The 25,601-nt window shown below is 45.9% G+C and overlaps 1 protein-coding gene across 1 annotated transcript in view; it reads left to right on the top strand.

Moving 5' to 3' along the window:
* The window catches only part of SLC5A11 (solute carrier family 5 member 11), a 42,245-nt gene extending 16,942 nt beyond the window's left edge, over nucleotides 1-25,303 (top strand). The window contains exons 5-14 of the mRNA XM_089896006.1: nucleotides 1,735-1,839; nucleotides 3,007-3,112; nucleotides 8,981-9,186; nucleotides 13,546-13,681; nucleotides 19,752-19,859; nucleotides 20,199-20,349; nucleotides 21,940-22,108; nucleotides 22,506-22,721; nucleotides 23,403-23,571; nucleotides 24,759-25,303. Coding sequence (XP_089752132.1) covers nucleotides 1,735-1,839; nucleotides 3,007-3,112; nucleotides 8,981-9,186; nucleotides 13,546-13,681; nucleotides 19,752-19,859; nucleotides 20,199-20,349; nucleotides 21,940-22,108; nucleotides 22,506-22,721; nucleotides 23,403-23,571; nucleotides 24,759-24,964 — 1,572 coding nt within the window. The 3' untranslated portion in view covers nucleotides 24,965-25,303. The remainder of the gene's footprint in view (nucleotides 1-1,734; nucleotides 1,840-3,006; nucleotides 3,113-8,980; nucleotides 9,187-13,545; nucleotides 13,682-19,751; nucleotides 19,860-20,198; nucleotides 20,350-21,939; nucleotides 22,109-22,505; nucleotides 22,722-23,402; nucleotides 23,572-24,758) is intronic.
* The last annotated feature ends 298 nt before the right edge of the window (nucleotides 25,304-25,601 follow it).

Below are 25,601 nucleotides of genomic sequence, written 5' to 3'. Positions count from 1 at the left end.
TTTGCCTTGCAGCAAATCAGAGGGTTGAGGCAAACTACTCCTGAGGGTCAGAATCCCGAATTGCCCTTTTGGGGAGAGGGGGAGGAAAGAGATGCTTCTTTTTTTTAAAAAATTTTAAGGTGTCTATTTATTCCTAGAGTTCAATTTTTTTGGCCAATATTTTATTATGAAAAAAATTTCAAACCTACATCAGTGTTGAAATGATTTTACACTGGACACCTTTATAGTCTTGAATACTGTACCCAGATTCTACTATTAACAACTAACCATTCTTTTTTTTTTTTTTTTTGCGGTACACGGGCCTCTCACTGTTGTGGCCTCTCCCGTTGTGCAGCACAGGCTCCAGACACGCAGGCTCAGCGGCCATGGCTCACGGGCCCAGCCGCTCCGTGGCATGTGGGATCTTCCCAGACCGGGGCACAAACCCGTGTCCCCTGCATCGGCAGGCGGACTCTCAACCACTGTGCCACCAGGGAAGCCCCAACAACTTACCATTCTTGAATCAAGTCTGGCCATCCAGTCTCTCCCAGTCTCCACTCCCAACTTCTTCTACCTTCACAATCTGACCTTGGGATGGATGGTTTGCCATTTATCAGCTCATGATCGGGTACCCATTAGTCTACTCCCTGGGTTAGACTAAGGAACACCCAAGCAGCAACAGCCTGGACGAGGGGCTGCAAACATAATCATTACTCTGTCTTTTCCCATCCAACATCTGGGACCTCATGGAAGAACAGTTGTGCATTTGAGGTTCCATTGTCTAGACATGGCATTGTCTCAACCCCCAAGTCTGTGGGTACAGTGAGGAGACTTGGCAAGGACATGCTATCCCCAAAGTGCCACCCAAATAATGGTTCTCCTTGGTATGGCTCAGCCCCTGGGGTGCCTTATGTGGTAATGGCACCTAGCTTTGGCCCACCCATCTGGACCTAATTCAGTGCTTCCCTGGTTTCTCTGCTGTCTCTGGATTCTGTGCTCCTGGTAACGTGGCTGAAGGGTTACATGAGAGCAACTTCCCCAAAGGTTAGAACATGGACAAATGGAGATGCTTGAGATGAGTTTAGGTGTTAGACATGGAGCCAACTACACTGAATCACCTGGCGAAATTATTTCCTCTTCCATCATCTTTCAATGAGCTCAAGGGTAAAGTCTCATGTTGGTGTTAGTGAGCATTTAACACCTGTTCAACACTTTTCCTGACTTCTTTTTTTTTTTTTTTAAAAGAAAGAATGAGTAAGCTCTCGGTCCAGGGTTTTTGGTGTGCAAGAGGGAGTTGCCAGGAAAGAATAGAACATGAATGAGTGATTTTATTATCCATGTGCATATTTTTGCTGGTTCCCTTAAGTTTAGGATTGATATTTCATTTACAGTGGTGATTTGAAGTTTTCTTTTTAGGTAATTTTACTTCAATATAAACATGAGTTGGTTTAAAGAAAAACATTAAGTTTTATAACAGTAACATCTATATTAATAAGTTTTATGTAATAACATTAATAACACAGGAGAGGGCAAAAATTGGGGTGGCGTATACATTTGGGATATATGATAGTTGGGTACCTAACTCTGCACAGAACCCCAGTCCATCCTCACCCTACCCCTTTGTTCCATTTTCTCCTCTCTTTTAAGTCTCCCATTGAGAATCCCAAGAAGACCATCTGTGCTTCTGAGTTTGGGGAGAAGGGGGGAGGGGGAAGAAGGGCTGTTGGGTGGCAAAATCTCAACTCTGGTCCCCAGGTCACCACGATGCCAGAATACCTAAGGAAACGCTTTGGCGGCAACAGGATCCCCATCATCCTGGCTGTGCTCTACCTGTTTATCTACATCTTCACCAAGATCTCGGTAAGGTGGGGACACAGCCTGGTGAGAAGCTCAGCTGGTGGTGTCCCTCCCCTATTGAGGAAGCTTCTGGGAGGTTCAAGGAAGTTGGGAGGGGTGGGGGCAAAGGCTAAGCTGGGGCAGAGGAAGTACAGAAAAAAGGTAGAGGAAAGGACTCCTCCCCCTTCTCCTGCCAAAGCATCTTCAGCAACATCTTGGGATGGTGCCCATCACTGAATGGGACTCTGAGAGCCCTCAGGTGGGTCTGTCATCTTCCTCCTGGGATCAGGCAGTTATCAACTATTAATGATATGTGCTGATGGCCCACTGAGCCTGCCCCACCCTGACGTTTGGATGGGCAGGTCTTCTGGAAAGCAGCCAAGAGCAGACGCTTTGCAGCCTCCAGTACGTGCTGCTCAGCCTGACTCACACCGATGCCCTCTTCTCTTCCACCTGGAGCTGGGGGAAACCTTGTCCTATGTGGGCGAGGGGGGTGGGCAGAGGAATCCCATTCAATTCAAACAACAATAACTGACTCTGTGCCAGCTCCAGATGTGAAAGGCAGAAGGACAATGCTCGCTCTCATTCTGGTGGGAAGCTACAGATGTGGGGAAACCTTCCCAAGGAAAGTTACATCTGAGGAGGGTGTAGAGAGGCTGTAGAGAAAGGGGGATTGGCATTCCAGAGGGCTGGACAGAATAAGAAAACCCTTGGGGGCATGAAAAAACATGACTTGTTAGGGAAACAGGGTGTATTTCAGTGTGTCTGGGAGCATGAAGTGAGTAAAGAAAATGAGGTCAAGGGGCAGGCAAACCATGGAGGGCCTGGTATACAGCTCTAACTTACTTGAACATTATCTTGGGGGCAGTAGGGAGCTACTGAAGCGTTTTGATGAGGATGAGATGATCATGATGGTATTTGATAAAGGCTGCAGTGTGGAGGATGGAGAGTAGGCAGATCAAGAATAGAATCAGGAAGACGACTGAGGCGCTTGTATTAGCCCAGTGAAGGGGCCTCAAACATAATCACCCGTAGGGCTCCCGTTTGAGACCCCTGATCTAGGAAGAGATGAAGAAAGGACATCATATGATGTTTCTGTGTTTGCCAGAATCAAGGCTAGGGTCTGAGCCTGGGGAAACTGTGCTAAAACGTCCATCCATTCATTCACCCGTCAACTTCATGTCTCTCCAGGTAGACATGTATGCAGGTGCCATCTTCATTCAGCAGTCTTTGCACCTAAATCTCTACCTGGCCATAGTCGGGCTGCTGGCCATCACAGCTCTATACACTGTTGCAGGTACGACTGAACAAGGGGTGATTCTGGGAGAGGTGGTGGGCAGGGGCTGTGGGCCACCCTGTCTTTTCCTGGCTCGTCTTCTGATGTTCCAGTGTGCTAAGACCATGTCTTCATGAACCCTCAGTCCATCACTCCAGATAATATGATTTCTCTTGGTCATCGTCAAAGGAAGAGGGATGCCTGATAGAAGGGAGGATTTTTAAAGGTACCACAACTGCATAAAGCTATTTTCCATTTATTTATTCAAGAACTATTCGTTAGAACCTACTAGCGGCTGAGCATATGTATTCACACACACTATACAAAGCTAGACCATAAACCACTGCAATTCTGGAGCCTGAGGCCGGGGAGCCTCAACTTTCCCCCTCAGACTTGCATCCCAGAAGAGTGGCTGGTGGAGTGCAGCACCTGGACATGTATCTGCTTTTGAATATTCACCTTCTCATCTTCTGTTCCAGTTTCATCCTTCTCTGCCTCCTCTTGGTGTAATTCATTCCACAAATTATCTTATCTATCTATGTATCACCTACTATATGCCAGGCATCGTGCTAGGAAATGGGGCATAGCAGTCAACAAGATAGACAAAATCTTTTTTTTTTTTGGCCGTGCAGCTTGTGGGATCTTAGCTCCCCCACCAGGGATTGAACCCGGGCCCACGGCATTGAAAGCACCCAGTCCTAACCACTGGACCACCAGGGAATTCCCATGACAGAAAAAATCTTTACTCCAAAGGAACTTACATTCTAGTGGGGAAGGGGAGACAGACAATGAACAAGGAAGCCAATAGTGATGTCAGAGTATACTGTTATAACAAGATGGGGAATAATGGTGGGAGGATTCTTTTCCATCCAATGTTCAGGCAAGGCCTCTCTAAGGTGATATGTGGACCAGATTTAAATGAGATAGAGGGAAGACTCTGACATGAGAACCCGTGTTGTTTGTTTGAGGAGTAGCAAGGGGGTCAGGGTGGCTGAAGCTGAGCAAGCACATGTGTTGAGGCTGAGTCCTGTCTAGCTGTGGAGGAGGCCACTCATACAAGCTGGAGTGACAGTGGTGACGCCTGTATTGGCTGTGCTGCAGCCCTGATGGGAGGAGACAGGAGTGGAGGAAAGGGCAGGCACCGGAGCCTCGAAGGAAATCAGATGAGCCTGGATTTAGTCCCAAATGCCGTGGAACACCACTGGAGGCTCTAGACAGAAGAGTGACCAGTTCTCAGAAATACAAAAGCCCGCTGCTGCAGGAAGATCTGGGCCGAGTTTTCAGCGCTAACAGAAGCCACGTGTCTGGGGCACAGGGAAAGGAAAAGTTTAGTCGCAATTGCCAATCTATCTCTCTGTTTCCTTGTTTGGGGGTGTCTCCCCCATTAGACTAGAAGCTCCGAGGAGACAGGCAACATGCTGTTTTGTTTGCCTCTGTATCCCTACCACGTAGAACTAGTTTGGGCGCTCACCATATGTTTGGTGAGTGATTGAATAAAACACTAGATGCAGTGCCTGGTAAGTGATAAATGCCCAATAAACATTAGTATAGCGATGTGGGTGGGTTTCAGTGGCACCTACCTTCAGGATCTCACCACACTCAGGCTGACTAATTGCCTGAGTGGGGCCAGCAGAGAACTGGGGCCAGATGCTAAGCCAGTTCTCTCTCCATTTGTGAGATGACCCTATTCCTGGGGCAAAGAAGGAGGAATCACAGATCAACACACCCACATGAATGTCTGTTTGGCTTTTTTAGTGTCCTGTGACTTTACCCATGAGTAAATCTGTTCATGTCAGATAAGTGTCCCTTCTCTGTAGGGAAAGAGGAAGGAGAAAGGGATAGGGAAGAGACTGGAAAGATTGTTTTGTCCAGATGCTGATGGATTTGCTACCATGATTGTCATTACAAAGATTTTTCTAGGTGGCAAGACCAATAAGAAGCCACTGAGGCCAACCACTGTGACCCTCTTTGGGAAGCCTATTAGACTCTGAATACCTAGTACTCACATCCTCTTTCCAATGTTTAAAGGTCTTCAGAGCTTGGGGACCATGGCCCAAGCACCACTTCCCATGTCAGTTAGAAATTACTGTGTAACTAACCACCTACCCCCCATTAGGGAGTTAATGGTTTATTTCCGCCCACAATTCATTCCATGCGTTGCCTGGGTGGTTCTTCTGCTGGTCTCACCTGGCTCGGTTGAATTATACTAGTTAGATGGTACCTGGAACAGCTGGGTGGAACAACATGGTCTCACTCAGGTGTCTGGTGGTTAGCTTGGCTGTCAGCTGGGCTTTCCTTCCAGGTGGCCCTTCATGCTCCATGAGGCTAGACTGGGCTTCTTAAAGAAGCATAGTGTTCTCGGGGCAACACAAGAACAAGAGCAGGAACTGCAGGCCTCTTGAGGACCAGACTTGGAGCTGCACAACATCACTTCCACCGTATCTATAGGTTAAAGCAAGTCATTCGGCCAAACCATATTTAAGAGGAAGAGAGATCTTCACCTCAACGTGAAAGGAGCAGCAAGGCCACATTACTAAATGGGCAGGCACCTGGGAAGGAGATATTGTGGCCATCTTTGCAAACAATCAACACTAGGAACTCTCCCCCGTCAGGTCTTGAAATTCCAAGTTGCCTCTGGCACCCAGAGTAACTCCTCTCCCCCAGAGTACCTGACCCTCACCTCAGTGCTCATCTTCCCACTAGGTGGCCTGGCTGCTGTGATCTACACGGATGCTCTACAGACTCTGATCATGCTTATAGGAGCGCTCACCCTGATGGGCTACAGTAAGTGGGGTGCCAGGGTCATTTGGGTGGATGACAGCACCTCTCTCAAGCATGGACATCTGCTTTCATCACTGTTTCAAACCTAGCTGGGGATTCCTGCTTGAGGCATGGTCATTTTAGCTGGAAGAGAGCTGTGCGTATCATGGAAACTTACTGTTTTTTAAGGAAAAGTTAATAGATCCTCCTATGTTGACGTGGATAAATAATTAAATAAACAAATAAAAGGGGGCAAAAGGAAAACTCTTCCTTACAGGAGAATTCCAATTAATAAATGAAGACAGACTGAGGGAAATAGAAGATCACTATTAGAACATCACAGTCATAATTGCTATAGACAAGATCCAATGATAAATGCTGAAGTCAGCACATGAAAGTTTATGAAGAAATAAGATATTTGCTTGGTCTCAAAGTATCACGTCCAAAATATTTATTAATTACAAAGGGCAATATAGCCACTTTACAGTGGAGAAACATGGCACGTGCCACTGTAACTAAGCGACCAGGGCATATTAACTGATACTACAGTAATCAGACATACCAGTATGTAGCTCCTGATACGGTGCATTGAGAAGGACACAGCATCACCTCTGTGCCATTCTTGCCAAAATATATAACCTCAACTTCATCGTAAATAAACATCAGGCAAACCCAAATTAAGGGACATTTTACACACTACAATGACCAGTATTCTTCAAAAGTATCAAGGACATGAAAAATAAGGAAAGGCTGAGGAACTACAGAGAAAGGAGGAAACATAAATAAACACAGTGTGGGATCCTGGATTGGATCCCAGAAGAGAAAAAGAACATTAGTGGTGCAAATTGAACAGCCCATACTGTAGTTAATAGTAAGGCACCAATGTTAATTTCTTAGTTTCTGTAACTGTACTTTGCTTATGTAAGACAGTGACACTAGGAGAAGGTGTATGGGAACTCTCTGTACTACTTATACAACTCTTCTGTATGTCTACAATTATCTCAAAATTAAAAGTTCATAAATGAATACCTATTAAAACACTAGTGATCCAGATGCTTTATCATTTAATGCTCATAACAACCCAATGATATCAGTATTATTTTTACCCCTTTTGTTGGATGAGAAAATTAAGACACCAACTGTTAGCTCAAGGTCACAAAGTTAGAATTCAAAGCCAGGATTCAAACCCAGTCAGGCTGACTTCAGATCTCATACCCTTCCTTCCCCATCATACTCCCTGTTGATAATAGTGGGGAGATAATGTGGTAATAACTTTTGTGGGAAGAGTCTAAGAGCAGGCGTCAAAGAGTATAGGCAGGAATTTTTACCTTAACATTGTGCCTTCCTGCCTGCCGATGCAGGGTACGCGGGTTTGTGCCCCGGTCCGGGAAGATCCCACATGCCGTGGAGCGGCTGGGCCCGTGAGCCATGGCTGTTGAGCCTGCGCGTCCGGAGCCTGTGCTCTGCAACGGGAGAAGCCACAACAGTGAGAGGCCCACATACCGCAAAAAAAACCCCAAAAAACAAACAAAAAAAAACAAGAGAAACTGAAAAACTGACCTAAAATGGAGCTTATTAAAGTGACTGAAATCAAGATCCCCCACTTTCCTTTATACCAAAAGGATTCCAAATTTCATTTGGTACCCTGATGTCTCCTACATGGATGCTACTCAGACTGTGGTCCAGGGACCAGCAGCATCAGTGTCAACTGGGAGCCCATTAGAAGGGCAGAATCCCAGGCACCACTGCAGACTTGCTGAATCAGGATATGCTTTTTAATGGTTCCCAGGCGATTCGTGTGTACATTAAAGTTTACGATGCTCTGCCTACTTTATTTTCACCCATCCTGGGGTGATTCTTTTCTCAGCCTTTCTACCTGCTATTATCTATATGTATGTGCTTTACACACTCAGATGGGCAGGTCCAATGATTAATAAAACTTCCCTCCCTCCCACTACCACAAAATAATTTTTTAGGGAAAAAAAAGCATGACAAAAATTTATCATCACAATATTTTTCCCCCAGTAGCCACTGTTCACCACAACCTTCAGCAAAAATAAGCTAGGCTGCAGATTACGTATCATTCCTACTCAAGTGGTAACACCAACCCCTTCTCTTCCATACCAAAAAACAAAGAAACAAACAAAACACCAAAAATAAAACACAAGAAAAAAACAAAACAACAACAAAAAGACAAACACAACCTTCCAGAACGTAATCCAGTGAGAGCAATGTTATTTTGGGGATAACCTTGAATCTGTTCAATTAATGAAAAGAAGCAAATTATCTGCAAATTGCAGTGCTTTATTATTTTTTAAGGACAACACACGTTTGTGCCAGATGCTGTGCATTTTATGTGCATTATCTCACTGTCTTTCTCCAGCCCTATGAGGTTGGTGCTACATTATCCCCACCTGCAGATGAGGAAACCGAATCTCAGACAGGGAAGTGACTTGCTCAAGGCCATAAGTTACTTGGACCACTCTTGTGATACCATGAATTGAGAGTAGCTGAGAAGAAGTTCAGAGGTGAAAGAATGTTTCCTTAAGGCAGGCTTTCTTAACCTGGACAGAATTCATGGGTTTTGTGAATCTTGGATGGGAAAGAAATTCATCTCTATTTTCATATGAGCATCTTTCAATGATTAGTGTAGGCAACAAACCACAGGAAGATTTGCAATATCTGTGACTTTGATACCAAAATATACCCACCGAGGTTTTTATCCAAATGTTTTTACAGTTGCTTCTGATGTATTGAAACACTGTGTCCATGGTTTTTTTAAAACTAAATTGTTATTTGACCCACTGTGGGGTCTTTCTACTTAATGGAGCAAATAAATAAATTACTACGTCAGAGTTTTTATGGTTTGATGGGTGCTTTCAACATATTTGGTTTTCTTTACAATCTATGTATTTTGTATTGTATATTTAGGAATATTATTCTGAGAAGCCATCCATAGTCACTACCAAAGGCATGAAAAAAAAAAAAGGCGAAGAACCTTTAAGTCAACTAACTTTCCCTTGGTATCTCTGTCCTAAGTAGGATTTCACCAATCTCCAGCCATCCCCTCATGAGTTGCTGTGGATCAGTCTGAGTTCCTGGCAAATTTGGGTTTCCTCCGAATACTAGGTTTTGCTGCAGTCGGCGGGTTGGAAGGCCTGGAAGAGAAATACTTCTTGGCTGTGGCCAGCAACCGGAGTGGGAACAACAGCTGCGGGCTGCCCCGGGAAGACGCCTTCCATATTTTCCGAGACCCACTGACATCTGATCTCCCGTGGCCTGGGATCCTATTTGGAATGTCCATCCCGTCCCTCTGGTACTGGTGCACCGATCAGGTACGGGGCAGCAGGCTGAGAAAGCTGCTCTCGGGGACGCTTCCTTCCTTGGAGTATCTGGAGGCTGGGTTCTTTTCTCCCACTATCTGTTCTCTTATTTGCGTTTCTCCCCAAACATCCTTGAGAACTTCTTTCTCTCTACTGCTCTACGTGTTATCTTCTTATTCTTATTCATGTCGCAGCAAATCCAAAGCTACTGATGTTTGCAAAGGGGAAAGCTTGATACATCCTGCTGGATGTCTGGAAGGATCCAGTAAGCAAGAGAGATGAAACATTTTAAAGAGAGGTTAAAACTGGTATAGGTATTATTTGCTCCACAAATACTCACTAGGTGTCCTCTATGTGCCAGCCACTTGGAAATCACAAGTAAACAAATCAAACAGGCTCTCGGAGCTCACCTTCTTCTGGTGGAGGTAGACAGGCAATAAATAAATTATGGGGAACGTTAAAAGGTGATAAACTGTCATTAAAAAAAAAAACAAGCGGGGGGGGGTGGAAATGGAGGGTGTGGGAGTGTCCTCTAAAATAGAGTGATTAGGGGAGTCATGGTTGAGAAGTGCCCTCTGAGCTAAGGAGAGTGAGTGGGCTCTGGTGATTGTTGGGGAGGAGAGGTTTAGGCAGAGGCACCTGCCAAAATAAAGCCCTTAAAGCAAATATATAACTGGTGTGAAGAAAGAAATGAGAAAAGCAAAAGGCACTGTGGTGTGTATAATAAGCCTTTTTGTGTTAAAAGGTGTGTGTGTTGGGCTTCCCTGGTGGCGCAGTGGTTGAGAGTCCGCCTGCCGATGCAGGGGACGCAGGTTCGTGCCCCGGTCCTGGAAGATCCCACATGCCGCGGAGCGGCTGGGCCCGTGAGCCATGGCCGCTGAGCCTGCGCGTCCGGAGCCTGTGCTCCGCAACGGGAGAGGCCACAACAGTGAGAGGCCCGCGTACCGCCAAAAAAAAAAAAAAAAAAAAAAAAAGGTGTGTGGGGGGGGGGATAGAATCCATATTTGCATTTGCTTGTATGTGCTGAAGGAAACTCCGGATGGATGTATATAAAACTAAGAGCAGTTACCTGTGGGCAGGGAGGTGGGCAGATGTGCCAGGATGGATGGAAGCCATTTCACTGCACACCTGTTTATACTTTCTCAGGTTTCAAGCCCTGTGAATATATCATCTGTTGAAATGGCTTTTTCCGTTACATTAATGATCAGAGATCTGTGTGCCATTTTGGAAGCCCTATTTCATATTCAGGGCTGATGAGACTTTAAATAAAATAATGATCATGGAGTCGGGCCACTGAATTGATGGAGGGGACACTGCAAAGAGTGAATCCAGGTCACCCCAAGGGTCAGAACTCCTGAGTGAAGAGCTAGAGATGGGTGCAATACTGCCCCTTTAAGAGAGAGCACCCGTCCTCTTCCTTAGCAAGTCTCAGGCTGGAGAGACCCTGGGAGACAGCTCAGACGGAGGCTAACAGCCTGGGCTTTAACCTTAACAGACCTGGAATCAAGTTCAGGTGGCATAACCTTGGGACACCGTCTAAGATCTCTGAGCCTCTGTTTCCTCATTAGCGGGGTTATTAATAATTGTGAAAAAGGGGAGCATTAGGAATTTGCTCATAGTCTTTTTTGTTGCAGGCTCATTTAATAAACTGTTTAAAACATTTACCTTTTTGCTATTTTTTTTTTTTTTTTTTTTTTGCGATACATGAGCCTCTCACTGTTGTGGCCTCTCCCGTTGCGGAGCACAGGCTCCGGACGCGCAGGCTCAGCGGCCATGGCTCACGGGCCCAGCCGCTCCGCGGCATGTGGGATCTTCCCGGACCAGGGCACGAACCCGCGTCCCCTACATCGGCAGGCAGACTCTCAACCACTGCGCCACCAGGGAAGCCCTTTGCTATGGTTTTATGCTACTGCTCTTGACATGGCTCAACAGCTTATATTTATTAATCTATACAAATATTTCCTTGAGATGCCTCACATCCTTACTAGCTGGGATTCCAGTGTGCAACCCTTGAAGCCCACCTCCAACCCACCTCGCATTGTTCAAGAGCCTGGGGACTTAATTAATCCGGGATGACTTGATCTTCTTCCAAAGGGCAGGCAGGGCCAGAGGGGCCAGAAACCCAAGCCCTCCTTGGACCCCACGACTTCTGGTTTTGCCGCTGCTGAGCTGAATTCTGTTGAGTCCAAAGGCTGTGTTAGTCCCTTGGGCTGGTGCTGCCCTACGTAGCTCATTTCAGAGCAGGAGAAAGACAAAGCAGCATTCACTGTTCACTGGTTGGGGGCGTGTTCCTAATCTTCCTGGGCAGAGACGGAAGAGGTAAATCACAACCGATAATCGTAATGACACAAACATTGATTGATGCTGGACCATCTACCAGTAACTGATATAAGCATTTCCTATATGTTAACTCATTGATTTTCATAACATTCCTATGAGTCATGCTCCATTACTTGGGTCCGGGGGTTGCCGTACAGGGCGACACGCTCTTCCCAGGGCTTGTGGGATTTTGAGCAGCAAAAGTCTCTTAAAACTTACTCAGCTGGAGGCTCCGCTTCATGGGAATAAAAGCCAGCATTCTTCTCAGTCACAGCTTTGGATCTCCTGTCAAAAGGGCTTGGTTTTCCAAAGCTCTAAATTCCTCTCTGCTTCCAGATGGACCGACAAGGACTGAAGCTTGCATGCCTCTTCTTGGCACCTTAATGAAGCAGTAAAAAGTATTCTATAGTTGCTGTATCGCTCCATGTTACTATCGCATTGTTAAGTGTTCTAGAAAGCCCAGTAGGTGTGTGTTTGGAGCCCTGAGAAATGACAGGTAACAGTTAAACAGCTGACTTCCCAGCTCTGGATAGAGGGATCCTCACTGCTCCTTCACCTTTCCTCACATAAGCTGATGCCACGTTTTAGAGTCTTTCACTGACAACATCCAACCCAATAATAATAATCTGTGCAGGTGAGGGTACACTTGGTTGCAAGTCACAGAAAAAATAATCAAATTTAAACCAGCTTAGGAAAAGGGTAGGGGATTTATTAGCTCATGGAATACGAACGGCAGGAAGCTGAACTAGCCTTCAGAAAGTGCTGGAACTTTTTCTGGTTTCTTTCTCCATTGTCTTTCTCTCTTACCTGCTGACTTCATGGTCTCTCACTGCAGACCAACTGCAAAGAGACTGACAACTCTCCAAGTCCCAAATCCAAATACCCTGTGTAAGGGCTCTGATTGGCCAGGGGTGAGTCAGGTGCCTACCCCTGGATCAGGCAGATTCCGTACCCAAGATGACAGGGTAGCCTTGTGGAGAGGGAATGGGTTTCAAAAGAAGCAGCAGGACGCTCTAGGAAGCCTATGCCATTGATGAACATTATTTAAAAAAATGGGAAGAATTCCCACTTTGTCCTGCTCACCACAGCACCATAATGGTAATGGCATTTCACTCCTCTTGTCCACAGTTCACTGAACCAACTCATAAAAGCTCTAGTAACTCACCAAGGCCTCTGCAACTTCTCCAGATGCTTCAAGATCCAAAGCCTAAGGAAATAGTAGAGAAAGTTCTGAGTTCATGTAGATTCAATCTGAAGCCTGGAGCAGGATTTTGGGGGACCAGTCTTCTACTCAGAAAACACTCTAGAACATGTCATTCCCTTTGAGTGGATAAATCGTTTTAGTTACTCGATATTGGTATATATTGCAAAATCATCACCAAAATAAATCTAGTTAATATTCATCACCATCAGTTATTGATACAATTTTTTTTCTTGTGATGAGACCTTTTTTGTGTGTGATGAGAACTTTTAAGATCTATTCTCTTAACAACTTAAAAATATGCAATCCAGTATTATTAACTATAGTCACCATGCTGTACACTACATCCCTAGGACTTATTTATTTTATAACAGAAATTTATACTTTCTGATCCCCTTCATCCATTTTGCCCACCTGCCACCCTTTGTCTCTGGCAACCACCAATCTGTTCTAAGTGGATAAATCTTAACAAGACCTACCTTATGCCACCCAACAGAGAGAAGGGGGTCAGGATAAGACCTAGGCACACCGTATGCAGTAACTACAAGTCCAGACATGCCAATCCTGTTGGTAGCAATATCTCAGATCCTCTCTTTCTCTTAACTCATCACTCCTAGCAAAGTATTTGCATTCCTCTTCTATCCTCTTTCCCGTTCTTGATTTCTCTGCCTTGGTATAGCTACCCCAACTGGACCACTGGATCACAGGGACTGAGAATAGGAGAGATGTTTCCTTAGAGAAGGCAGGCAAACCGAGCTCCTGGGTCTACTATGCCTACAAAGAAGCCATGCGCACCTAGTTGGCCTTAAGAGAAATCTATCTCAACTTCCAACCACACCACTGTTTTCCAGGTGATTGTTCAGCGGACTCTGGCTGCCAAGAACCTGTCCCATGCCAAAGGAGGCTCTCTGATGGCCGCATACCTGAAGGTCCTGCCCCTTTTCATCATGGTGTTCCCTGGTATGGTCAGCCGTGTCCTCTTTCCAGGTAAGAAGACAGTTGGGAGGAGAGGTTGTCTGTGAGTCTCAGACCCTGTGAAGTGTTCTGAACATCTTACTGACTGCCCCTCAAGAATGCAGCTGGAGTCCCTTCCTGGTGATTCAGCTGAGGTGTCTCCATCCCGGCAACTACTGACTCAGTGCTGTTTCCCAACATTGGTTCAATGAGAACGTCCTATTAATGTCTCAGGCCAAGTCAAATGGAGACCTATCTGGGGCCTCGCCTCAACTATATATTTTCGGAAACCACAAACTAGGCTAAAATCTCATGGTTCCAGATGTCAGCTCCCTGAAATCCCATGAGAGGGCTCCCCTCACACTTCAATGTTTGAACCCAGTGGTTTGGCAACTTCGGCCCAATAGAACCCTTTGGGGGTTCCTTTTCTTAACAAAATCAGGGATATCAAAACCTCTAGAGTATCTGTCTTAGCTTTTTTCTTTTTTTTAAAACTTGGTAGAGGGATGAGGTTTGCAGCATGGGGATTAAACAGGACTAGGGGTGGGGGATGTTATTGGGAGTCGCTGTGACGTCAGGAACTGGTGATCTGTGTGGAAGAAAGCTCCTTTCTGCCTCATTAAGTTTAACCCTGTATTGACCCAAGCTGTTATTAACTCAAACGGGCAGAAATCTCCCTCCCCTATGCCTTATCTTACATGATGTTGCAGAGGTAAAGAAAGGGTTAGGATGAAATGGTTAGTCCAGAAGGTTTTTTTTTTTAATTAATTAATTAATTTATTTATTTTGGGCTGTGTTGGGTCTTTGTTTCTGTGCGAGGGCTTTCTCTAGTTGCGGCAAGCAGGGGCCACTCTTCATCGCGGTGCACGGGCCTCTCATTATCGCGGCCTCTCTTGTTTCGGAGCACAGGCTCCAGACGCGCAGGCTCAGTAGTTGTGGCTCACGGGCCTAGTTGCCCCACGGCATGTGGGATCCTCCCAGACCAGGGCTGGAACCCGTGTCCCCTGCATTGGCAGGTGGACTCTCAACCACTGCGCCACCAGGGAAGCCCCAGTCCAGAAGTTTTGTCAAAATAATTTAGAACTATGAATTAGGTGGAAGGACTTGGGGAAGAGAAAGGATGGGGAGCCATCCGTGGTGCCAGATGCTGGGATTGCGCTTCTCCAGCCCTGATGGATGATGAACCCAGAGCCACCGGTCCTCTTTCCAGGGAAGCGGCACAGGGCTTGAAAAATCCCAGATGAGGATAAGAACTGGGATCTTGGTTTTATGGTGACTTGATGGAAAATATACAGCTAAGGGGCAAGGCGACATATGAACAAAGAAAGTGGCTTAAAGCAACCAACATTCATTGTGCTAAGGGCCAGTCCCCGTGTGAGGAGTTTTGCAGAAGAGTGGGGCGGTTATGAATATGAACACTGACCTGAAATGCCTTGCCTGAACCTTGGCTCTGACACTTCCTGGCTCCTGTGACCTTGAATAAGTCACTTAATTTCTGTTAAGTGCTTCTGTTTCCTCACTTGTAAAATGGGGATAATATTTCCTAAGGCTTAAAACAGTCCCTGGCACATGGTAAACACTATAGAAGTGTTCACTTTTATTATTCTATACATATTTTATCTCATTGATTCCTCAAAAGGACCTTATGAGATAGGTACTATTGTTATTTTCATTTATAGATAAAGAAATCAGGGAATTCCCTGGCAGTCCAGTGGTTAGGACTCCACACTTGCACTGCCGAGGGTGTGGGTTCAATCTCTGCTCGGGGAACTAAGATCCAGCAATCCGCGTGGCCAAAAGAAAGGAAGAAATTAAAGCTCAGAGAAATTAATTGATTCACTCATTTATTATTCTTCCATGGATTCAACAAATATTTTGAAAGCCAATTATCTGCCAGGCCTTTTTCTAGAAGAGCCTGGGGATGCATAAGGGAACAAGACATACAGTAGCCCTGCTGTTGGGGGGGATTACGTTTTAGTGGTGAAGGAGACAAAAAATACGTAAGTGAGCTATTCATTGATTGTGCTAAGTGCTGTGAGGAAAATGCTAGGGAAGCATCACAGGGAATGCTGGGCAGGGGCTCCTATGACAGGGTTTCCAGGGAAGGCCTCTGTGAAGAGGCAACAGTTTATTCATGTGGATGGTTTGAAAATATAATTTAGAGCGGAGCCAACCAGATGAATGATGGATTGGATGAAGCTGTTAAGGAAAAAAGAGGACTCTAGATCACTCCTAGGTTAGGGGACTTGCTGGAAGTTACTTGGCTAGGGCTGGGTAAGCCAAGATTTAAATCCAGGGGCCTCTGCCTCCAAAACCTGACTCTTAATCATGCTACTGTCTCTCTCAGGAAATCACATCAATACTTTGGATCAGTATCAGGATGATCAATAACAAGACCCTGAGCCTCACTCTTAGCAGTCAGCCCGTCAATAACGGTTGTTAACTGAAACATAATGCCACATTCCACGCCCCTAGGGAGTTTATAACATAACAGATGAGTCTGGTACTTGTGAAAAAGTAAGAGAAAATTGATATCAAAACACTCTAGCATTTGGTACTAGCAATAGTGCGAAAGGAATTTAAGAGAGTGAGGTAGGGTGGAGATGGTGAGGTGGGTGCGGTGCATTTGAAGGTCTTGACTGGAGCTTCTCAAAGTGTGGTTCCCAGTCTAGCAGCATCAGGGTTGCCTTGGAACTTGTTAAAAATGCAAACTTTCAGGTCCCGTCCAAGACCTTTTGAATCCGAATCTCTGGGGGTGGTGCCCGGCAGAAGATTGAGAAGCCCTGGTCTACAGGGCCAGGTGCCAGGCCAAGCCACTGTTCCTACCCATTTCCACTCTTCTCTCCATCTCAGCTCCATCAGCAACCTGCTGAATCTTCAAATGGGTCCAGCACTGCCTAAAATGATGCTCTGATCCTGAGCTCTCTTGAACGTGGACAACATCCTCTTCCACTTAGTCCATCCAAGGAATAGCGCCCACTTATAAAGGAACTCTAGTGGAAACCAAGAAAGAAACAAATCAACCCTCGAAACAATGAAACACAAGAGTCTAGAAATGTTCCTGTTTACAAAGCCAATCATCTCCACCTGAGCTTTGGAATAAGCGAAGGTTTTGAATCCTATCCACGATACTAGCTTTATGATTTGGGGATGTTATTAGTCTCTATGGGCCTCAGTTTACTTGTCTCTGAAATAGGTATAATGGCAATATCTTCCATATGGAGTTGTGAAGATTACATGAGAAGGTATATGTACAGTGTTTATTTGCGGCATCCGAGTCGTAGTGAACTTCCATGAATGTTGGCATTTGGAAGAAGGAGGTTTGGTGCTGTGTTTGGATTGGACTCTGCTAGAGCCATCCTTTATGTCAAGCATCATAGGATCTGACAAGGGAATCCACTCCATATATGAAATGGTTGATTAATTCACCCAAGACAGGTGAGCTGATATAGAGAATGGTGGGTTAACAATCACAAGGCTGTTGGTTTCATTTATAACTTAGCTGAGCCAACTAGTTTCCCTGTGATGAACATATTCTTTAGCCTGAACGAACAAACACCATTTTCTGCCCTAAACATGCTTTATAAACTTTGTGTCTGTCATGTGTTTCATGGTTGAAGGTTGCATTCCTAGAAGGTTAAACAAAAACTAGGTCATTAAATGAATGATTTCAGGGGGAGTCTTGCTCCTTCTTGGTGTCCCTTGAAGAGAGGAGCTTTTGGACAACAAGAGTCCAAACCCACAAGATTGGAACATAAGCAAGATCTTCGCCCCGCTTGGGAGGCTCCATACCATGTTCTGGCCACAGGAATATAACTATTTTCTAATCTTCTCCTAAACTTCTGCAGACAAGTCATAAACAAGCCAAGAGCTTTGACGTCTCAAAAGCATTTTTCTCAATGAGGTTGTTTCTTCTCAATACTTCCTGTCAAATATCATTTTTGGTCTGCTGTCTTAATTTTGTCTAAGACTGAATCAGAGTTTTGGAGGCATCTACTTTTATCCCATAGCAATTGTTACTTGTATTATGAATTGTGGCCACAGCACCCATTTCTTCTCCCATTGGTGGATGTAAGTGGAGGGAAGGGTCCCAGCTTTGACAAGACATAACAGTGAGTGGAGAAACTTTACAAAGACCAGCTAGTCCTTGGGCTTCCTAATGGATGAAGGGGCCTGGTGTGATTTCCATTTCTTAGGTATTATGCTGTCTTAAAAAAGCAAATGAAGGATCGAGAATTCCCTGGCGGTCCAGTGGTTAAGACTCCACGCTTCCACTGCAGGGGTCCCAGGTTCCATCCCTGCTTGGGGAACTAAGATCCCACAAGCCACATGGTGTGGCAAAAAAAAACACAAAGAAACCAGAATCAATAATATTAGGGGAGGGATGAATTAGGGATTTGAGGTTAACAGATACACGCTACTATATATAAAATAAACAACAAGGACCTACTATAGAGCACAGGGAACTATATTCTTTTTATATATTCTTTTTATATATGAATCACTTTGCTGTACACCTGAAACATTGTAAACGTCTATACTATACAAGTATACTTCAATAAAAAATTTTTTTAATTAAAAAAAACCCAACAATATTAGATTTTAAAGTTATGATGTACTTTAAATATTTACATTTATTAAATTAACAGTTTTAACACATATAAAAATATAAAGACTAGACATACCACCTCATCTGGAGATACTGTCAAACATCTCTATTTGAGGCCACTTGTGAATTTGAGGCCTCAGCTACATGATCATCATGACGTTGATACTGCATCAGAACGGGGGAGGAGATGGGTGTGGGCAGTGAAGAGCTCCAAGCCCACCCCTAAACTGAGGCTCGAGGTCGTTCCCACTTGCCATAGAAGGTGGGACGGAAGGCAGTGTTACTCATTAGAATGAGGAAGAAGGACAGAAGCCTTTGGATTGAGCAGAGGGAGGGTCTAGGAGTTATTTATGGGAATTATTCCTAGATGCAGCTGGCCAAAGAGACTTGAGGATTTATAAGTGGTCCAGTGGGGGTAAGTGGTGTTGTGTTGGCATTGAGCTGGTGGTGAGGAGTGTGGCTCAGCTCAGATATGAGGAAGACAGAAAGTAACAAGAAAGCTATCATTCAAACACACATGCCAGACCACTGAAACTTGGCCTTCCTTCTCTGAAAGATTGCACTGGATTGAGAGACCTGTTCTGTCTCCGACATGACCTTGCTGGGTGATTATAACCAGGTCCCTTCCCCTCTGTAAAGATTACACTAATAATGAGATAGCTAGTCTCTCCCCAAGAAAAACGTATCGAGCATCTACTCTGCGCCACACACTCGTATAATTTTTAAATCTCTTCTTCTGTCTTCCAAGCAGGAGGTCTATGCTTCTAAGCTTGGCATGTGTTCATCATGATAGAGGTGAAGAACTAGAGGTGCCAGGAAGTCTGGATGGATTTACACTAGAAAATCAAAATGCTGTTCAGGAGAGAAAAGAATTGATACAGAAATGGAGAGAGAGGAGGAGAAAATTCAGAGCCTGGTTGGGTTCTTATGAGTCTAAAATGAGGAACAGCTGTTGAACTATGTATACTGTTGAGAAGGAGATGGGGAAAAGAGGAACTTTTAAAATATTTGCCATGTGTCAAGTGATGGCATTCTCCTTTGCACTTCCGATGAACTTAGGTAAAGATGTAAATTGCTCGTGTCCTTTTGTGGGGCTTAGGGAGCCTGATGTAGGGCACTGTGCTGAGACTGGCCGTGAGGTGTCTCGGCTTTTTCTGGGTTACAACAGTACGGCTGAAATGCATTCAGCACTTCCTGTGTCCCAGACTCTGTGCTGAGTGTGTAATGTATGTCATTTCATTTAATCCTCACCATAATCTTAGGAAGTAGAGTTCTGTTACTGTCCCAGTTTTGCAGATACGGCAACTGAGGTCCAGAATGGTTAAGTAACAAGGCCATGGATTATCAAGTCTAGGCTCCTTTTTATTTCATTGGACTGTACACTTATATACAGTAGCCCTGTCTCCTGGTGCTGGCCTGCGCCAGGCCGTGTTTGGGCCGGGCCTGGGCCTCTGAGGGTCCGTCTGTTTAGCTCTGGGCTTGTTTCCTCCATAGACCAAGTGGCTTGTGCAGACCCAGAAATCTGCCAGAAGGTCTGTAGCAACCCCGCCGGCTGCTCTGACATCGCGTATCCCAAACTTGTACTGGAACTCCTGCCTACAGGTAATGGTCCCTTCACCCCTCAGTTGAGTCCCCCCGGGGCACCCAGAAAGGAGGACATTGGCTTGGGCTCTAATCTGAGGAGGGGGACAAGATGGGAGGGCTGTGGGAAAGAATGGCTCTGGGCTGAGGAACTAAGCCCCCAAATAAAGCTCCGGCTCTGGCTACGCAGGGGGCTCTGCCCCATCCACCCCTCTGAGTCCCTCCTGTTGGCTCCCACCCCTGAGTTCCGCCTCCTCCGAGTTGAACCTCTCGGGACCAGCTGGCTATGGGCCTGGGAAATGGGGTCAGCGGTGAAGGCAGAAAAAGCTTGAGGCCCAAAGACCTCCCTTCTGCCCCCAGGGCTCCGCGGGCTCATGATGGCTGTGATGGTGGCGGCGCTCATGTCCTCCCTCACCTCCATCTTTAACAGTGCCAGCACCATCTTCACCATGGACCTCTGGAATCATCTCCGGCCTCGGGCATCTGAGAAGGAGCTCATGATTGTGGGCAGGTAAAGTCTTACTGGGTTGGCGCCAGGCAGTGGTGTGAAAAGTCCAGATAACCCAGGGAGGAGAAAGCTGAGCCACCCAGAGGGAAAGTCCAGCCTTCGACTTCTCCAGGCTGTCTCAGCCTCCTCTGATGGCAAAGGTGAAGTACATCAGGGCTCCGTGGATGAGTAAGGCGTTCATTCATTCAAGAGCTATTCAGTGAGCACCTACTACGTGCCAGGTGCCGGGCATACAGCAGTGAAAAGAAAAGACTCAGTTTTGCCTTTGTGGAGCTAGAAGAAGACAAGGATAAGGAAACAGGTAGTTATAACCACAGTGAATGTTATGATGGAGGAGCCGGGACACCTAGGGAGTCAGAGGAAAAGTCTTCAACTTGGACTGGGACCTGAGGGGTGAATAGGAGTTAGCCAGGTAAAAGGGAGAAGGGTGTTCTGGGGGCTGGGGGCAAGGTTTCTCTAACAAGTCTTGTGCAAAGTCCTGATATCTAATGGGGGGGATGAAAATGACCAAAGTGAGTGGCATGCACATTTTATGTAAAATATATGCTAATAAGCATCTTGGGACTCTGCCCCTCAAGAAGGTGTACCTAAGGGCTGTCTCAGCCTTGGGTTAGGGAGAGGTATGACATCAAAAGCATAATCCATTAAAAAAAAAAGAAAAAGAAATTAGACTTCATCAAAACCCAAAACTTTTTTGCTTCAAAAGACACCATTAAGAAGATGAGACGCCAAGCCACAGATTGGGAGAAAATATTTGCAAGCCATATATCTGACAAAGGACTTGTCATCTAGAATAATATAAAAAGTGAGATTGTAGTCCAGAAAGCTCCTGCAGGATACCACTACACACCCACTAGAGTGGCTATAATCAAAAAGGCAGACAGGAAGGCAGAGAAGTTGGAACTCTTGTGCATTGCATGTGGGGATGTAGAATGGTTCAACTGTTCAAAAGCAGTTTGGTATTTTCTTAAAAAGCTAAGTATAAACTCACCATGTGACCCAGCAATTGCATCCCTAGAAATAAAACCATCTGGCTGTACAAAGACTTGTATACAAATGTTCATAGCAGCGTTTTTTACAATAGCCAAAAAGTAGAAACAATCCAAATGTCCACTGATGGGTGAAGGATAAACAATGGTACACAATGGCGTATCCACTCAATGGAATATTTTTCAACAACAAAAAGGAATGAAAGATTGATACATGATATGTGATGAACCTCATGCTAAGACATGCTAAGTGAAAGAAGCCAACTGCAAAAGACCACATATTGTATGATACCATTTACTTGAAACGTCCAGAAAAGGCAAACCTATAGAGACAGAAGTAGATAAGTGCTTATTTAGGGTGGGAACAAGAATAAGTTGTAAATGGGCATGGGGGGACTTTTCGGAGTGATGGAAGCTCTAAAACTTGATTGTGGTGTTGGTTGCACCACTCTATAAACTTACTAAAAGTTACTGGATTCACACTTATAATGGGTGAATCTTAGGGCATATAAATTCTACCTCCGAAAAGCTATAAAAAAGAGAGAGAAGTGTTCAGGGGAGATAAAACACTAATGGGGGGGGGTCTCTCTCCATCCGGCACCAGGGTGTTTGTGTTGCTGCTGGTATTGGTCTCCATCCTCTGGATCCCTGTGGTCCAGGCCAGCCAGGGTGGCCAACTCTTCATCTACATCCAGTCCATCAGCTCCTACCTGCAGCCTCCCGTGGCTGTGGTCTTCATCATGGGATGTTTCTGGAAGCGGACCAACGAAAAGGTAGCCCTGGATCAGCCCTTCAGCCCATCGGATGGGAGAGAAGGGGACTGGAGAGGGACATGAGGATATCAAGTGTCATTAGGGAGGATGAGTTCTGTGCGGGAAGATACAGGGAGGGTGTTAGCTGGCTTTTGAAAAAAAGCAATGAGGGTTCTTTTTTGATGCATTTTGTCCTTAAACAGGGAAGCTGAATTAACAGGGAATTATATGTCATTGATTAATTCTATGTAAAAGATAAACAGATAAGTATCTCCAGCCCTTTTCGAATCACTGACCCCTGCTGTGACCGTCGCTAGAAAGCCACGCTCTTGAGGGGGCTTGCTGAGGTTTCCGGAGGCCTGTGCCGGACGCCCCACAGCCCTGCCCGTGTCTAAGACGGCCTTGCTCTGATTCACAGGGCGCCTTCTTCGGTCTCATCTTGGGCCTTCTCCTAGGCTTGGTTCGTCTCGTTCTGGACTTCATTTACGTGCAGCCTCGGTGTGACCAGCCAGATGAGCGGCCAGCTGTGGTAAAGGATGTCCACTACCTCTACTTCTCCATGATTCTGTCCTCCGTCACCCTGATCACTGTGTCCGTCGTAAGCTGGTTCACAGAGCCGCCCTCCAAGGAGATGGTACTTTTGGGTTTGACACTGTATCTATTGAGACCCTTCACTGCTAGTGACAGAAAACCCAATTGACTTCAGTGAAGAGGACTGATTGTTCAAAAAGCTGAAAAGTCCAGGGCTGGGTCTTGGGAAGAATTTGATTTCAGGACACTGAAAAGACCATCAGAATTCATCTCTCACCTCTCCTTCTGTTCTCAGGCCCCTTGTGGGCCCAGCAGCTTTTAGGGATACATCCTCTCTTATTCTCATTAAGCAAAAGCATAAGCGTTTTTGTCCCAGCATTTCCAGTGAAGTTCCTGATGCCCGTTGATGGAGTCAGCTCAAGACACATGATCACCCATGAACCAACTTACTCCCCGTGACCAGAGACATGGATGAGCTGCATGCTGATCACAGGGTTCCCCCCACACCCACGGGCTAGGGTTAAGCTCTGGGGACTAGAATGAGGAAGGGTGAGATCCCCACTGGAGAATTAGGGCTGTCCAAGAAAGATGGGGGACTGGGTGGGGAAAATGTCCATTGATTCTGAAGAGCGCTGGGAGCTGAAGCTTTCTGGAGGGTGGAGTGAGAGGGCAAGACTGGGAGAGACTCGGGTGTGAAGGCTGAGCTTGGGGTTGGAAGGCGGTGGGAGAAAGGGATGAAAGTCACCGCTCCACCCCCATCTCACAGTTCATCTCTGCTCCATAGGTCAGTCGCTTGACCTGGTTTACTCGCCATGACCCCATGGTTCAGAAGGAACAGGTGCCACCAGCAACTCCCCCGCCTCTTACCCTCTCTCAGAACAGGACACCAGAGGCCAGCAGAACCAACGTCCAGTTCGAGATTGTCCAAGAAAACATGCCCCAAAACCACAGCTGTGAGTTGCTTTGCTCTTCAGTTACAGTAGGAACCTCAAGAAGCATCATATAATTAAGGGGAAATTTTTCTACCAAATCACAAGCCAGAAAATGGGCACACTTGGAATTTTAGCATTGCCTGACTCCCAGGGTCTGGTCCTCCCTCACTCTCTGGCCACTGGAAGGGTTAGTAACTTTCAACAGATGCCTCAGGTGGAAAATTAGAGCCAGTGTTTGTTGAGTGCCTACTAAAACATGGTTCATTTGATCCTCCCAAAACCCCATGTGGTAGGCTGGGGTACTGCTGGCATTCTCTAAATGACTGGTTTTAAACTGGCAGCTTGCAGGCATATTTTGCTTTATTTTAGCTCACCTACTCTTTTAATAAAATGTGAGTTAACATTTAAAAATTGTGATATTTCACATAAAATTCCAGATTTCCATCTTCTCTTGAAAAACTGGAATATCTGGCAACATGGAGCCCATATGTCTGCATGGCAAAAGTTGTCTGGAGCTGCAAAGCAGCTGTTCCTTAGACCTGGAATATACAGTTAGCCAGGGTCCCCGCCAGTCCCTACTGTCTCCATGACCCAAGGCTGTGGTTGTCATTAATCATCATACATGGCTTTAAAAAAATAATAATTGTGGACATGAACCCATGTCATCCTACCGTGGGAAACTCAAGGATAGATCCAGAAGGCCATGTGTTTCAAGAAAGATGAGAGAATCTTTCTTGGTAGAGGTGACGTGTTTAATAAGAAAATCAGCTCCCCTGACTCCCACACGTCACCCGCCTGGCTCCACCCGCAGCTGATTTTGCAGACCCAGCTCTGAATGGGGAAGGAGAGTTCCCTGCAAGAGTGCACATCTCTCTTCAGCCTCCTGGCAGGCGATGCAATACAGGGAGGAAGTCAGATAGAACAGGTCCTAAACCCACCTCTGCCTCTGCTAACCAGCTGTGTGCTTTGCTCAAGTTAGGCTGAGTATCTTTTCATCTGAAATTCTGCACCTGAAGATGGTGAAACGTCTCAAAATACCAATCTGCTAGAACTAAAGAGTCTTCCAGAATCAAAGTCTTAATGAATACCTTCCAGAAAAGGAACATAAAGTATTTATCACAGTGCGTGGGACACACCCGGTCTCTCTTCTCTCTTGCCTGGGAGACACAGCCCATCCTTATGACCCTTATTTGCTGGGTTCTTTTTAGGTGACATGACCAAAAAGCAGTCCAAAGTGGTGAAAGCCATGTTGTGGCTCTGTGGGGTGGAGAACAAGGGCAAGGAGGAGATGCCGAGCACAACAGACCCTGTCATAGTTTCCCTGGATGAAAACCCCTTGGTGAAAACCCTTCTGGACGTCAACCTCTTCATCTGTGTCAGCTGTGCCATCTTTCTCTGGGGCTACTTTGCTTAACATGGGGGTGAACCCAGGGGTCCAAGCTTTCAGTTTGCTATCAATGCCCCAATTTTTTAATGAAGGAAAAAAATAATAAAGCCTTGTTTGTTTACCACCAGGCTTCAAAGGTGTCTATGGGCCACTTTCAACATGACATTTAGTTAGTCCTGTTCTTAAAGGGGCTTCCCTGGTGGCACAGTGGTTGAGAGTCCGCCTGCCGATGCAGGGGACACGGGTTCGTGCCCCAGTCCGGGAGGATCCCACGTGCCGCGGAGCTGCTGGGCCCGTGAGCCATGGCCGCTGAGCCTGAGCGTCCAGAGCCTGTGCTCTGCAACGGGAGAGGCCACAACAGTGAGAGGCCCGTGTACTGCAAAAAAATAAAAAGGGGAATGAAGGCTAGAAGCTGGAAAAAGAGAGAGGCATAAAGGCTTCTTTGTCTCAAAAGGCCAGTTATTCACTCTTCCTGTCCATCATGTAACATTAATAGCCAAATTCAAAGGGTTGGACAAGCGAAGAGATGCCCAGCCCCCTGGTAGCCACATCCCCTGGGCTGACTGTTAGCGCTTGAACTCTCTCCAGCTCACCTTCCAAGCACAGGGAATGGCAACCGCATTCTATCTCCCGACTTTCACTGTTGCTGGCTTTGGGTGAAGGA

Source organism: Delphinapterus leucas, chromosome 15 (genome assembly GCF_059928025.1).
Source record: "Delphinapterus leucas isolate spDelLeu-1000000601 "Yukka" chromosome 15, BTC_Dleu_Yukka2, whole genome shotgun sequence".
Lineage (NCBI taxonomy): Eukaryota > Metazoa > Chordata > Mammalia > Artiodactyla > Monodontidae > Delphinapterus > Delphinapterus leucas.
The sequence above is the reverse complement of the archived record's forward strand: the minus strand, read 5'-3'. Positions and strand labels throughout refer to the sequence as shown.